The sequence below is a fragment of the Phytophthora parasitica genome (genome assembly GCF_000247585.1).
Source record: "Phytophthora parasitica INRA-310 unplaced genomic scaffold supercont2.1, whole genome shotgun sequence".
In the NCBI taxonomy this organism is placed as follows: domain Eukaryota; phylum Oomycota; class Peronosporomycetes; order Peronosporales; family Peronosporaceae; genus Phytophthora; species Phytophthora nicotianae.
In genome coordinates, this window is record NW_008634126.1 from 4,625,401 (window position 1) to 4,638,937 (window position 13,537).

Consider the following 13,537-nt stretch of genomic DNA (forward strand, 5'->3'; position numbering starts at 1 on the left):
AAAAAAAAAAAAAAAATCGAACACCCGGCTTTCAACGGCAATACCGCACTAATTTCTTTTCTTAAGCGTACCAGATGAATACAGTACATTCATTTAGTGTACTTACAGTTGTTGTTTCTGACTACGACACGACCGTGTACTTAGTTGTTGAAACTGTGTATCTACCGGTGATTGATAAAATCCCTGCACGAGCGAATACAGGTCCATTTGAACTGCAAATCGTGGCAACGTCTCGAGGTTCCCCATGCCCGATATTGCCAAACGTGATTTCTATCGACAAGGGTCGACAATGGCGAGATTCGTCTTGATATGATGGCAGTGGTGGCCCTAATAGCTGACAGCACAAGCGCTCAACTTTGAAATCGAATTGCTGAAGAGGAAGTCCCGTTGGGTATCAGGATCCCAGATATAGCTACTAATCCTTCTGTCGGGAAGAGGCTTCTGCACGGTGCAGTGCACCCTCTTCTTGCTGGCCTGGAATTCGGTGGCAATAGAAACGACGTAGGGCATTGAACCTTTGTTTTTTTTAGGCTGGTACACCGGTATTGAGGTGCGTTACCACTAGTGTACGGCGTACACTGTACGCAGCACTAAAATAGTATTTCCCCGTACGCCACAAAAAATTCTCTTACACAATTACGAACTGCAGTCGTCTTAACGTTATAACACCCGAATGTTTTCTGAACTGCCATTTTCGTGTAAATATTTGGTAGCAAAACAAATCTCATTTGTCAAAAAAGAGAAGAAAAAAAAGGAGACATCAAGGGAGATGCGAGCGAATACATGCTTTCTCGATGCCGAACTGAAGTACTACGTTGATAGAACATTTTGTCTCAGCTCAAATCTTCCAAATGTTGGCTCTAATGCAGCGTTTCGCAAACCGCTGTCCTTAGGTAAGGCGATGTGCTCTAGAAAGTGTTATGTGTTGTACGCGGCTCTTGACCAAGTCTATTGAGCATGTTGTACCAGATACTATTTGGGAGTAATAGGAGATGAGAGGTTTGATGCTCGAGGAGGCTCGTTTTTCAGGCAGGTAATCCGGGACTACCTTCCCACCAGTGAGGGCTCGGTTCGAACGGCCTGCTTGAGCAAGCCGTTTTTTTAGCCACTTCTGAATAATCATCAATTATCACCGATACAAGTTGTTGGGTATCCTGTTACACATGTACTCCACCGTACAACTTTTCTTTTGGTCTTCGTTAATAACTGACACAGCTACTTCCATCCACCGAATTACTCGAATATGATCTACGTAGTACTTTCCACCAGGAAGGATCGATAGTCTCTCTTTCATCTTGTCTATATATAGATTTGTTTCGTAGCTGTTGGATACGCTTAAGAAAAAAATCTTCCAAACAGAAAAAAAGCCAAAGTTGCCGAACTACTGATTTTCCTTTAAGCATTTATCTTACGGTAATATCATCATGTTTACCATCATGATGCGGTTGGATAGACGAAGGGATCATCTGTGGGTGATTACGCACGCTGGTGTGGACAACCAGCTGTGTTATTAGAACGTATCGTCATCGAGCAGACAACGTATGCAGCACAGACACCGGACCACCAAGTATACACTACAGCATCCAGGATACATGTAGTACGAATATTGTTCTTTGTACATCTGTTGTTGATGGCTCTTCGATCGATCGGAACTGCTCTCGTCAGATTCAAATATTCCACCTCCATCCAAAGTCAGCAATTCAGTGCTTTCCACGCGGTTCTGCATGATGTTTCGTGCTGTCACTGCTTTCCTGCTCGCTGCACTACCCACTGCGTCAACCACTCGGGCTTCCAATCTGGACGTGTCACTCGCCACTGCTCAATCGTTCCAGTGCGGAGAGACTTGTTACAACAACCTGCAAACCACCAATGCTGCTGACCTTGCCGTCGTGGGCTCCGACTTCGACTGGGACTTCTATGCAGTCGCCGACAACTTCTCAACTTCCAAGCCGGGAGACTTGCTCAAGCTGAAGCCCGTGAACCCCGACATTCTCACTACCATCTCTGGCGTGTCTGTCTACCGTATCCAGTATGTTTCCGAGGACCTCAACGGGACGTACGTTCCAGTCTCTGGCTACATCGCGTTACCGTTCTCGCTGCCGGAGAGCGGCGAGTTCCCCTTGGTCGCCTTTGCTCACGGCACTATCGGAGAGTTCCGAGGCTGTGCCATCTCGAACGGACCGAACCTCTTCGACTATAGTAGCTGGAGCCTACTGAGCGAGCGTGGCTATGCCCTTGTGGGTACTGACTACGCTGGGCTCGGCACGTATGGCACTGACCACAAATACTGTGCGTTTCCAGCACATGCCAAGGACCTCTACCATTCCGTTACGGCAGCCCGCCACGCGTTCGGCTCGGTATTGACGGCCAATTGGATGTCTGTTGGCCACTCGCAGGGCGGTGGTGCCGTGTGGAAGTTGGCCGAGGACATCGAGAGCATTGCCGGTACTCACTGTACGAACGAAGACCAGGCATCTGACCAAGCGCAGCACCTGCAACAATCCCAACTAGTGCAGTGCATCGACGAAGCAAAGTACTACCTAGGCACCGTCGCACTCGCCCCGGCCACCAAAATCTGGGACATGGTTAAGCTGATGGCGTCTCAACTTTTGTCCTCCAGCTCGAACATCCATGAGTCGTCCGGTGCAAGTCTGCTACCTGTGATTGACCTCGCCATCAAGCGAGTGTTCCCAGCCTACACGTCATCCTTCCTGGGTGACGTGATGAAGGCACGCATGGGTCTTGCTGAAAAGGCGCAGCTATGCGCCAGCGGAATGCTTGGTCTCACTCTTGACCTGGACGTGAGGAATCTGACATCCATGTCCACAACGGGACCGACGGCTGAGGATTTGCATATTGCAGAACAGTTCCAGAACACAACGGCTCCAGCGAATGGAGTCGCTGCCCACCGGCCCATCTTGGTTGTGCAGGGTGTCAACGATACAGCCATCTTGGCGGAGACAACGGAGCAGGCATACGAGAGCGCATGCAGCGATGGCAGCGAGGTGTACTTGACATTTGACCCGAAGCAGGACCACTCCGGTGTGCTCACAGCGGCGGCGCCGGACTGGTTGAACTGGATGGCAGACCGCTTCAGCGGCAAGCCTACGACAGGGAAGTGCGCGAAGCAGACAAAGCAGGCGTTTGACTACGAGTACGTCCGCGCGGCACCTGAGGTAGACCTGAAGACGAAAACCCTGAACTAGACTTGACAGAAAACTAGGAGAATCGTGCATCAGATTCATACTTGGTTTTAGTGTCTCGGGGAGGGTGGCCTGCCTTGCTACCCACAGCTACTAACATCTACGCAAATGGAAATAGAATTGGTGAAACATATATTATCGTCGCTGCTTTATAAATTAATGGGATGAATGGCAATCGAGCGATTAGAGCCCTTCTTAAAAAAGAAGAAAAAAAATCGGCATCATGGCAACTCACTAAAAGCTAGGTGCTGTTAGTAGCGAGAAAAAATCGGTTTGCCAGTACAGTAGTAGTCCTGCAATCTTAACTTTGAGGTAGACTTGTTACCACTTTTGAAAGTTTCATTATCACTTTTGGATGTTTTATCATCATGTTGGAGTCGTTTATCAGCGGTTTTAGATATATTATCATTGATGTTATAGTGAATATCACCGAATTTTGATACAGACACGTAGTATTAAAAAGGGTACATGTATTGAAGCATGAGGGAGTCCCCAGTTCGTAGCGTCCAAATTGCTCACTACATCTAGTCCCAGCCAAAAAGTTGTTGCTGATGAGATAACAACTTCTGGTTATCCGTCCGCACGTGCACTAAAGGCCTCTAAACAATAGTTGCTTGCATACTCTTACCGTCTCCGTTGGCAGTCGACTCATCGTCATCGCAATACTCACTGGGCTCGAACGAGAAGTCCGGAAGCGCATCATCGTCACTGTCAGCTACATCGGCGACCTCACTCTCTACCACTGAATCAACATCATTGCCTTGCATCTCATCTTCACTATCAGAATCAGAGGCTAAGTCTTCGTCCGTACAAACCACTGGATTGGGAATATCAATCGTCTCGACGCTTGCCCCGTCGGCACCGCTTGTGTTGGCTCGTCGTCGCTCTTTCTTTTTGTTTACATTGGTCTTGTTGCCTCTGCTTCGTCGCCCTTGCGCCACGTTGGTCAACTTGGTAACGTAATCTTGAGATATTGTCCAGATCACGTTGACAAATGTGGCAATATTGAGATGAGGCATCGGGAACGATCTGTTTAGCTCCCTATTAAATCGATCGAGAGGATTGTTTGTTCTAGCGACAAGACCGTTGTCTAAACCATGAACATTCCACGATTCAATGTTGTACCGCTCCAGCCAAGTAGCACGAAAGTATCCTAGAACTACTTCCACTTGATACGGGTGTAAGCGAACCCGGCTGTAGCACACTTGGCTCGAATAGTGCGATTAACCCACCGGATGCCATGTCGAGGAACCAAATTTGGCTCAATCACTGTGAGCAAGTCAAGCACGCCTTTTTTCACTGCAACGCGATCCTCCGCATCAGGAATACTGTACGTTGTTTTCATTTGTCGTCGCTCTGCCTGTTTGAAATGAAACAGGCAGCCGATCACTTCAGCGATCGGGAACTGCTTCTCGATGGCCTGTATCCTTAGCATCTCGAAGGCGCAGACGACGTCACATGGCTCTAGCTTCTCTGAGGTGTCCCTATAAATCAGCTCTAGAATGTCGAAGTACATGGCTTCAACCTTGGAGCTGCAAAGAACGAAGTGCACTGGAACAAATAACTCGCTAGCTTGGTCGTACACCATCGTAAGCATGTACTGTTTGAATCCCGTGGGTACACATCGGAATGTACAATCAAAGAAGAGCGAAACACCGTTGTACATCAGTAACTGTCGAAGTTCTGGGTGTGCCCAACCAATGATCCGGTCTGGCTTGGTGGTGGGGTTCGCCTTCGGTCTTGACAGGTGGAACTAGAACAAACTCAGCGTCTATCCCTCTACCATTGATAGTGGAGGTACTTCGATGCGTCCAAGTAAGTAAGCTTCATAGTGCTTTTTGCCGGACACGGCAGACTCGACGTTTGACCAGCTCTTCCGATAAGCCTCTCCAAATCATGTCGTCATCCAGGTAAAACTCGGCGCTCACTTCCTGTCACACCTCGTGCACTGGTTTCGTCAAATCCAGACCAGATAAACTACTGTATCAACGCGAAGCTTCATAGCAGTCGTACAGTCGACGATAGCTGCGCCTGTTCTGGAGGTAGGCTGCACGCAGGTCTGCATGTTCACCAACTCGTATCCACTGGTTGGTCGAATTGCCAGTCGAGATTTGCACCCGGTGCTACGACATACACTGCACCGAAATACAATCTTAAGGCACAAACTCCACGCCCTCGTGTACTCGAATCCCATGTAAAATCTTGGTTTTCGGATCTCTCTTCTTCGACGACTTCTTCGTTTGCCTCTGAAGACTTCGGGAATATGTACCCTCTTTACTATGTCTTTCCATGGTGGCTCCACAGTGACAGGATGCAAGATGAATAGTGAAGGCGGGTCTTCCTACGCGGCGAGCTAGCTTCAGCAGATAAGATACCGTGGTATAAGCATCGAAACTGCAGATAACAGGTGGTCAGATTCGATGGCAATATCGGTACTTGTAGTGAGTGGTAGCTAAGTTTAACACGTGGTTTGAGTATGCCTTATGCCTTGTACTTGAAGTCAATAGGCAATCTAAAAAGGATGATAATCCATCCGAAGTCGATATTCAGTACAAAATCGATGACAAGTACCTAGGAATGATGATAATGTATCCAAATACGATGATAACACATCCAAAAGTGATAATAAGAAATTTTAAAGCGATGATAATCCACCAAAAAGATATGATACCGCACGGTACTCTTTTTTGTTGTTGAGCCCTACCCGCGATTACGATCTATTAAAATGACGACCCGTTACAATACACGACCCGTAAGCCGAGCAGACCCATACGACCCAGTAGATAATCTACCGACTCAAATAGGAGATAATCACAAAATTTAGATCTGTTGCGGAAAAAAATGACCCGCCAGTGGATTGATAGTGTCCTGTATGCTAAATGCCGAATTTTCCATATCCCACCAGATTATGCAACTACCAATGATCCGGTGGAGCAGTATCCCAAAATGGTAAAGCTTGTGAATAGTTCATCTCGCGCGACCCCTATTGAAATGATCAGGCTTGTTGGCCTATCGCATATCGGGTTATTGGGCAAGAGAGCCACGTTCTCTATGATCACCGAAGTATCCAAGCGGATAAAGGCACTGTACAATCGAACCAAGTTAAAGGGCTCACTGCACGGGAGCTCCCCCAAGTGGGTAATCTTCAGTTGCGGCCAGTAGTTGTGAACCAAAAGAGGCCACCCTGATAGCAACTGAATCCTGTGACGGCAGTTATGCTACACCGTCGAGAAAGTCAAAGAACAAAAAAAGGAAACAACGAGATGCACGCGGATGATATCATCATGCCGATAAAATCGACTCACACTTGGCGGATGCTGTGGGATGGGATGCCAAGGGACGGCTGGCTTGTTGATGGAACTACTAAGTCGTGTCAATGCAGACTCCACCAGAAATATAACATGTGTCTGCAATTTATCGAAGCTACGCAACTTGTTGGTACTTCCTATCCTGGTGTTAAAACTCGTGAACGGCGCTTCAAATCACGTGCTAAACCTTCAAAGAAAAAGCGATCCAAAAGGACAAGAAAGGGCTCTACGAGAAGCACCCGAGTCGAAGACACAGAAGCAAATATCACCACTTCAGTTGGATCGCCTGTTCAGCATTCTAGAATTCATGACGCAGATTTCTAGACAGAATGCTGTGCTCTTGACGCGTCTATTATGCCAGCAACGTCTTCATCGGTCGTTCTTGCTGCAGTATCCGACCACGCTACAGTCCCTACTTTATTTTATCGTCCCGAAGTTCCGCGTTTACAAGCGATTCAACTCGTAGATATACTCGACTCCATTATTACCAGTGGTGCAAATGCGCTAATGCAGATAGGCGTAGATAATTCTCGGCCAAACACCACTGACAGATACGTAGTGCATGCAGGAAGCTATCACCCAGCGTTGCTTGACCCGAGCCAAGATCCACTGCATTCGTTCCAGCTCTATGAACGAAGTTCATGCGAGCAGACCAAATGCCGTAGATATTAAGTAACCGCAACAACTGGTACAAGAAAGTTGATTTCATAGTTACATGCTTTTTTTTTTATTTGTTAACACTGAACAATAAGTTCGACTGTGAGAAAGTGGCGCAAACACTCTTTGGCTAATTGTTACAAGTTTATGTATTTTTCACTTGGGATCGTCCCAAAAACCAGTGCGATATGGATGGAATTCATCTACCGGTAGTGATCACGGACGATAGTCACAGTGTTGGCGTTGCCATTCTTAACAGGGCCCCAAAACACTTTTACCACGCACGCTATATACGAAATAGTTCCATGCTTTCACTGGTTTCTTTGAGCACTCTTGTCGATCTTCAGATTTAATAAATTACGTCGCCTTTGAGTGCTGTAGACCGCTTTTAAAGTCTTACGATACTTCCGTACGGTGTTGACAGACAAAACATCGGGTGATCGATACGGTAATCTCCTGGGTGTTTTTTATAGGCCGATTTCATGAGTGTTGTAGACTTAATTATAAGTGCTACATGAAGTACCTCAACTGAGTTCATGTAATACAATGTCTCAACAACTGACACAGGGTAAATCGGGTCGATTCGCTACTTATTAATTGTAAAATTAATGTTTTCAGCTGGTGAGCGTTCTTATCGAGCTTTGAGAACTGTAACGCAGCACTAGTCATTGTGAAAAACAGCAATGGAGAACGTACGTCACGTCAGCCCTTACGTGGGGCCCAAGGCTAGAACCAGAGCACTTGCTTTCGAGTGCTCACGTCCTATACCGTCACAGAGCAGCCAAGAGATGACTGTGCTTCTGGAATTCTTGCCTGAGAGCAACCAGCTACCTCTGGAATTATTTGAGCAGCGGCGCAAAAGAGAGGCTGATAAGTGTGCAGAACGCCGAAACATGTATCGCACAAAACTCAAGAACGAGAGGCAGACGCAGAAGCTGCAACTAAAAGAGCTTTTCGAGATACTGTACCTAGAACGTCAACAACTAGAAAGGAGAAAGCTCGAAGCGAATGATTCAGCATACAATGCTTGGAAGCGCGTTGCCAAACAGCACAAAGAGTAGCAACTAAAAACCGAATAGGAACAACGGCACCTGAAGTTCGCTGTGGTGAGCCAATTCAAGCATCTTAAACGGATGAGGGAGTTTCTTCACTTCTCCTTCCAAACAGACTCGAACCGTCCAGAATACTCTGTATCATGTCCAAAGTTCTTATCCCAGTTGCGGTCATGCCCCAACCAGTACGCTTGCATCGACAGCTTCTTTTCATTATACATCATTACTGCGTATCGGTAGTTTACAAACTATATTAATACTCCAGCAAGGCGAGAAAGAATCTGTAGGTCCATAGATTATCCTAAGTGTAACCCGTCGCTCTGTAGTTCAGAATGTAACTTTTGGGTCTGCCTGCCAGTACATCCTTCGTCGAACTTCTTTGAAATCGATGTAAAAGTATTGATACAAGCGCTGATAATCATCTCCTATAAAAATAGTAGGCCAGTAGAACCACGGTCGGCATCCACTCAAAGCAAACACCAACTGAGGCTTCCGCATGCTCGATGACCTCCTACCCAAATGAACGGAGTATCCAGCGAAGTTCAGGTATACTGTCGGTTTTGTCCAGGATCTTCTAGCAGAACGCATTACAATTGTCCTGAATCTGCTCCCTTGTTTTTGGTAATGTTTCAGCTCGAGCACACATTCAGCGTCTCCAATCGTGACGATGTTGTGATGGCTTCAGATCATTAGTGTCGCTCACACCATCATTCACGTATGCCTCCGTCAGCCACGCGCCACCCTTCTTGGCCAGGAAGAGCTGCATCTCGTTGGCATCACATGTGATCGTCAGCTTCTCCGCTTGGATTGCCTTCTTCAAGCTATTCACCGAGGCGCTCTCCTCCACTCGCACAGAGAGCCCGTTTCTAGTCAATCGCGCAGGAGAGCTTGACCATCTTTCCTCCCGCAAATATTTTTTGAAATGAGAACCGCAGATTTGAAAAGTATTGTTTGCATAAGAAGTGGATCATAATATTTCCATCATAATTTGTTTGGATCAGGAATGACTCATGACAATTCCATCAGAAAAAACGCTTTCGTAGTCACCGAATTGTTTTCTGGTTTTTGTGGCGCACAACATTCATATCCATACAAAATTCAAGTGTAGCCCATTAATATGTGGAGCCACGTGCATGTTTCTGAAAGTCAATTAACACCAGAAGGGGTTTTGGTGGGAATTAAAATGCGTTTCATGGACATATTAAATTATTCTCTGAACTTTATTTCAGAGTCTATCAGTGATCCGATTTTCCTCGCATAGTTTTTCATATATGAGCCTATAAGGGTTCCCTCTTTACATTAATTGGATTGCTATCTTCAGTGAATAAAACCGTACAATTGAGGATTATGAAAACATCTCTAATCCTTTATACCTGTATTACTTTTGAATCGCCCACGTGAATGTTGACCTTGTCGGCGACGGTCCCATCTTCGTTCAGCATCCAAGTGCAAGTAATTTATATGGTTTTAATCGGTTGTTCGGTTTTGGGCTAAATACCATGATATCGTTTATTCGATAGGGTCATCCATTACATTTTCAGTGCTAGTCCTCGGCTAGTTGTACCACAGACATTCCTTAGCGATGCTGTGAGTAGCCTAAGTACCAGGTACCCGACCTACGTCCTTGACAATGTCAGAAGCTCCACTTATTTTGCCAGTTCAACGAACATCTGCGGTTGAATGCGGCTGGAGTCTTCTAATCGAAGTCAGGAGGGACTTGAAGCATTGTAGTAGTTTGTTATCCTTCGTATACTGTATTTCTCAGCTTTGGAGCAGGAAGCTTAGCGACTGCACTCTCATATAACCTGCCCCACGCGGAAGAGCGGACTCTCAAGAAGGAGTACAATATTCCACTATTGGTCTTATTCAAACACTTGCTGAGGCATTTGTCTATAGCCAGGTTATCCGAATAATAAGTATATTAAAAAAGCACCATTAATTGACCGATATAATAATTATTTTGCTACCCATAATGTATTTCACATTTTTTAACATTTTTCAAGCTGCCCTCCGCCAGCCAAAAATAGTTGGCTGTGGTCGCTTAAGGCGTCCTAGTACAACCGCGAGAGTCATATTCAATTGTGCATTCCTGCCCACACCATCCCTCAAGGCCCTATCACACCCATCTACCCCAGTCTCGTTGCCGGTAACACACCCCGTCCGGCATTCACACCTAAACAGATAGCTGTCTTAACGAAGACGGCGACTTGACGGAGTATCAGGTGTGCAAGGCGTGCGGAAAATGCCGCAAGCACGCTCTCGGGAACAGCTTCACCAAGTTGGTGACGTACAACCGCACGGCTCACCCCAACTTAACGAGCGACATGTACGATGCAACCACGGATGCTACAGGGATGCTTGTCTCCAGGATAAGAGAATTGGCAGCGAACCGCTAAGCCTGTTTGAAATGGGTCGTCAAGGGAAACTTGCCTCTTTCCTTCTGAGTCGAAGGAGACGCGACAATGGTGGGGTTCACACAAAGGGTTTCCGGCATAAAGAAATGCCGCAGCTTTAGGGTTGGTTATCGCGTTTTTGTGCTCTGAAGCTGGAAACCCGTTCATACTGCCTTCCGTAATAGACATATCAAATTAGAAAGGTATATATCTATTTAGCAAGTTAAACTTCACAAATGGAGAAATATCGAATTAGACGGGTATAAATCTACTTTAGCAGGTTTACTTGAGCCTCTTCACAAACGGTGTTTCGGCGATGGCGGAAGAAGGCGGTACGAAGAAAAATACTGAGAAGAAGAAAACAGCAGCTTGAGGAAAGGCATGGGGAGAAGATGAAGTCCACGTGCTTATCTCCGCCTGAAAGTCGACTCCCTTACGCTCTATGCCTGTAGGCTCAACGGCTAAGATGCTTAATCAGGCGATTTACAACGAGTATTTAGGTAGACTGGCTAACCGGAAAGCAGTAGAGACTGGCTCGGTGACGTTGTCTGCAGACGAATTCAAAACTGCTTGTCCTACTGAAGGACCAGAAGGTGGGCTTGATGTTTTGTGATAGCGCGTTCCGTCCGCGATCGCTACGGTCGACTGAAGACAAAGTGGACTCGCTTAAACAGTCGCTTTCGTTCATCTCAGACCACAACAATGGGTCGTTGGTGGGTAGCACAGGCCGCCCTGCGTGGTTTCAACTGAGCCAAGAAGAACGCGCTGCTGTTCGCAAAAAGTTGAAACGAGTTGCACTTAGCGAGGCCTCTTACACACTTCTCTCTGACGTATTTGAAGACGACCCCTCGATTAATGCTATCAGTGGCGGTGTTTCATTGGGGCCCAGTAAGCGTTCGAGTGAAAATACAAGCTCTGTGAGCGGATCTGCCGAGAAGAAGAGAAAGACGGAGGACCTAGCAGAAGCTGTGCAGGCTATCATGGATGGAGCGGTGAATAACATGCGTGCAATTGCAGCTGAAGATCGAGAACGTTTTATCCAGCACCAAAAAGAAGACAATGAGAGAAACAGAGAACTTCTTCGAACACTTTTCGGTAAGGAGTAGTTACTAAAAAAAGAGTCTGAAATTCTCAGTGTGCACTTCTAACCGAATAAAAAAAAACCGCATCTACCGTAGCAGTTTTCCTCGTGTACATTACGTTGCCGTATCTTGTGTGGATTCTTTGTCACTGTTAATAGACAAATAATTTGAGTCGTAAAATGCTTTGCGTCTTCGCTCTTCTTCTCCATCCCACACATCATCGCCCTATTCAATCAAAAAGTTGTGCAAAATACACAGAGACCACACAACGGTTGAAACAGCTTTGAGATTTGTTCTAACCATCTCTATTGGATGCTGCAATAGTCTCCATCGTCCATGGAGAATTCCAAAAGCGCATTCCACAATCTATCGCATTCCGGCCAGCTTCTGATTTAGTCGCGCAACAACTACATCTGCTTGGGCTTCGGCAATTTCGTAGGTAGTATCGACGAAACCGGAATTTGCGTACGCGCTATCTACTAAAAGATAAAAAGGTATGCGTTCACACGAATACCAACCCACGTGCATTGCACCGGACCCTTGTTCACCACTTTCTTCTTTTAGGATGTATTCATGCCGTCTGCCAAGATCAGTGTTGTTGAAGACGCGACTATCCCCCACAGAACCTGGCCAGTGAACGTTCACGTCGAGAAACCGGCGCTTATGATCGACAGCCGCACTTATTTTCAAAGAATAAAAATCTTTGCGGTTGTAAAACTTGTTGCTCTTTGGGACTGCAGGCTGAATGTTGGGAATGTGGCAAAACCATCGATTGCTGCAACACATCCTGGAAGGTGGTGGTTCTGCTCAAATTGTCTTAATAACTCGAGTAGCTCGGCACGAGTTTCAGGAAACGAAATCCAATTCTCCATCCGAGAAACAATCGATTCACTCACAGTCTTAATAATTCCAGAAGCAGTACTGCGCCCGATGCCGAACTGTGCGCTTAATTGCTGAAGCGAGCAACCATGTCCAGCATAGTATAGATAAACACACAGCCGAATCGCTGGCGATAGCGGTACGCACCAATTAGTCCGCTTGCGGGTGGTATCTAGCTCAATAATGTCCAGCAGCTTCCAAAATGCTGGCCGTGGAAGTCGTAGTGTCTTTCGGAACTCGTCGTCATCACTGTCGTTGCTGAATATATAGTGCCGCCAATGCCAGCTCCGAACAATAGTCTTCTTGACTAGGGTTGATTGGTATGCTACGACGCCAAAGAGAGGAACAGACCCGAGCAGGAACGCTGTTTTACCGGATAAACTGTGGTACATTTTGCTCTGGCCACGATTAAGGAAAAGTTTCTTCAACAGCAACACCGTTCCTGCATTGAAGCTGCATTAACGTTAACGTTAGATACAAACCAACAAGCGCAGAGTTAAATAAATCAACATAACAACAGAAACGTACTTGGAAAGGTGTGTGCTTGATCTACTGGCGGTGGCTGCTGCCGCTGTTTCCATATCTTGAATCACGGTACTGCTGGTGGTTGATCCGTTGGCCGTGGTCTTCTGGGTCGTGAAGTAACCGCTGCCGACTAAGTTGCTGGTACTGGTAGCGGAGTTCGAGCTCTTGGTCCTTCTGGCTGTGTCACTCACGTGCTTCGGGGTACGTGCTCCAGCCTTATGCAGGGGGACCGAGTTGTTGATAGAGACCCACAACATACTTTAAACACATAGTCATTAAATCTGTGTTTAAAGTATGTTGTGTGTTATATTATAAGGGCGGGGGCTAATCCTATAAATTTTGCCCTTTCGTGAACAGACATTTTTAATCTATATTATACTATAGAATGTCAAGTCGTGAGGCCTTCAAAGGGGGCATTTCGCTCCTTTCATAAACCAC

The 13,537-nt window shown here is 46.4% G+C and overlaps 7 protein-coding genes across 7 annotated transcripts; 4 read left to right on the forward strand and 3 right to left on the reverse strand.

Annotated features, from left to right (window-relative positions):
* Positions 1 to 1,724: 1,724 nt before the first annotated feature.
* On the forward strand, positions 1,725 to 3,369 carry PPTG_01195 (hypothetical protein; the record flags this gene model as incomplete). The annotated part of the gene is made up of 1 exon (XM_008892808.1): positions 1,725 to 3,369. One exon carries the CDS (start codon positions 1,725 to 1,727, stop codon positions 3,204 to 3,206), a length of 1,482 nt encoding a protein of 493 aa, XP_008891056.1. The 3' UTR covers positions 3,207 to 3,369.
* A 433-nt stretch (positions 3,370 to 3,802) lies between these two features.
* PPTG_20865 (hypothetical protein) lies at positions 3,803 to 4,989 on the reverse strand (the record flags this gene model as incomplete). Its single annotated transcript, XM_008893065.1, has 4 exons — positions 3,803 to 3,945; positions 4,015 to 4,232; positions 4,436 to 4,956; positions 4,987 to 4,989. 4 exons carry the CDS (start codon positions 4,987 to 4,989, stop codon positions 3,803 to 3,805), a joined length of 885 nt encoding a protein of 294 aa, XP_008891313.1.
* Positions 4,990 to 6,254: 1,265 nt separating this feature from the next.
* Positions 6,255 to 6,365, forward strand: PPTG_20866 (hypothetical protein; the record flags this gene model as incomplete). Its single annotated transcript, XM_008893066.1, has 1 exon — positions 6,255 to 6,365. The coding sequence occupies one exon, from the start codon at positions 6,255 to 6,257 to the stop codon at positions 6,363 to 6,365; it is 111 nt and encodes a 36-aa protein (XP_008891314.1).
* A 1,486-nt stretch (positions 6,366 to 7,851) lies between these two features.
* On the forward strand, positions 7,852 to 8,229 carry PPTG_01198 (hypothetical protein; the record flags this gene model as incomplete). Its single annotated transcript, XM_008892809.1, has 1 exon — positions 7,852 to 8,229. The coding sequence occupies one exon, from the start codon at positions 7,852 to 7,854 to the stop codon at positions 8,227 to 8,229; it is 378 nt and encodes a 125-aa protein (XP_008891057.1).
* Positions 8,230 to 8,866: 637 nt separating this feature from the next.
* On the reverse strand, positions 8,867 to 9,662 carry PPTG_20867 (hypothetical protein; the record flags this gene model as incomplete). Its single annotated transcript, XM_008893067.1, has 2 exons — positions 8,867 to 9,121; positions 9,594 to 9,662. The coding sequence occupies 2 exons, from the start codon at positions 9,660 to 9,662 to the stop codon at positions 8,867 to 8,869; spliced, it is 324 nt and encodes a 107-aa protein (XP_008891315.1).
* A 1,262-nt stretch (positions 9,663 to 10,924) lies between these two features.
* On the forward strand, positions 10,925 to 11,791 carry PPTG_01199 (hypothetical protein). The gene has a single exon (XM_008892810.1). The coding sequence runs from the start codon at positions 11,216 to 11,218 to the stop codon at positions 11,717 to 11,719; it is 504 nt and encodes a 167-aa protein (XP_008891058.1). The 5' UTR covers positions 10,925 to 11,215; the 3' UTR covers positions 11,720 to 11,791.
* A 590-nt stretch (positions 11,792 to 12,381) lies between these two features.
* Positions 12,382 to 13,356, reverse strand: PPTG_01200 (hypothetical protein; the record flags this gene model as incomplete). Its single annotated transcript, XM_008892811.1, has 2 exons — positions 12,382 to 13,027; positions 13,103 to 13,356. 2 exons carry the CDS (start codon positions 13,354 to 13,356, stop codon positions 12,382 to 12,384), a joined length of 900 nt encoding a protein of 299 aa, XP_008891059.1.
* Between the last annotated feature and the right edge of the window lie 181 nt (positions 13,357 to 13,537).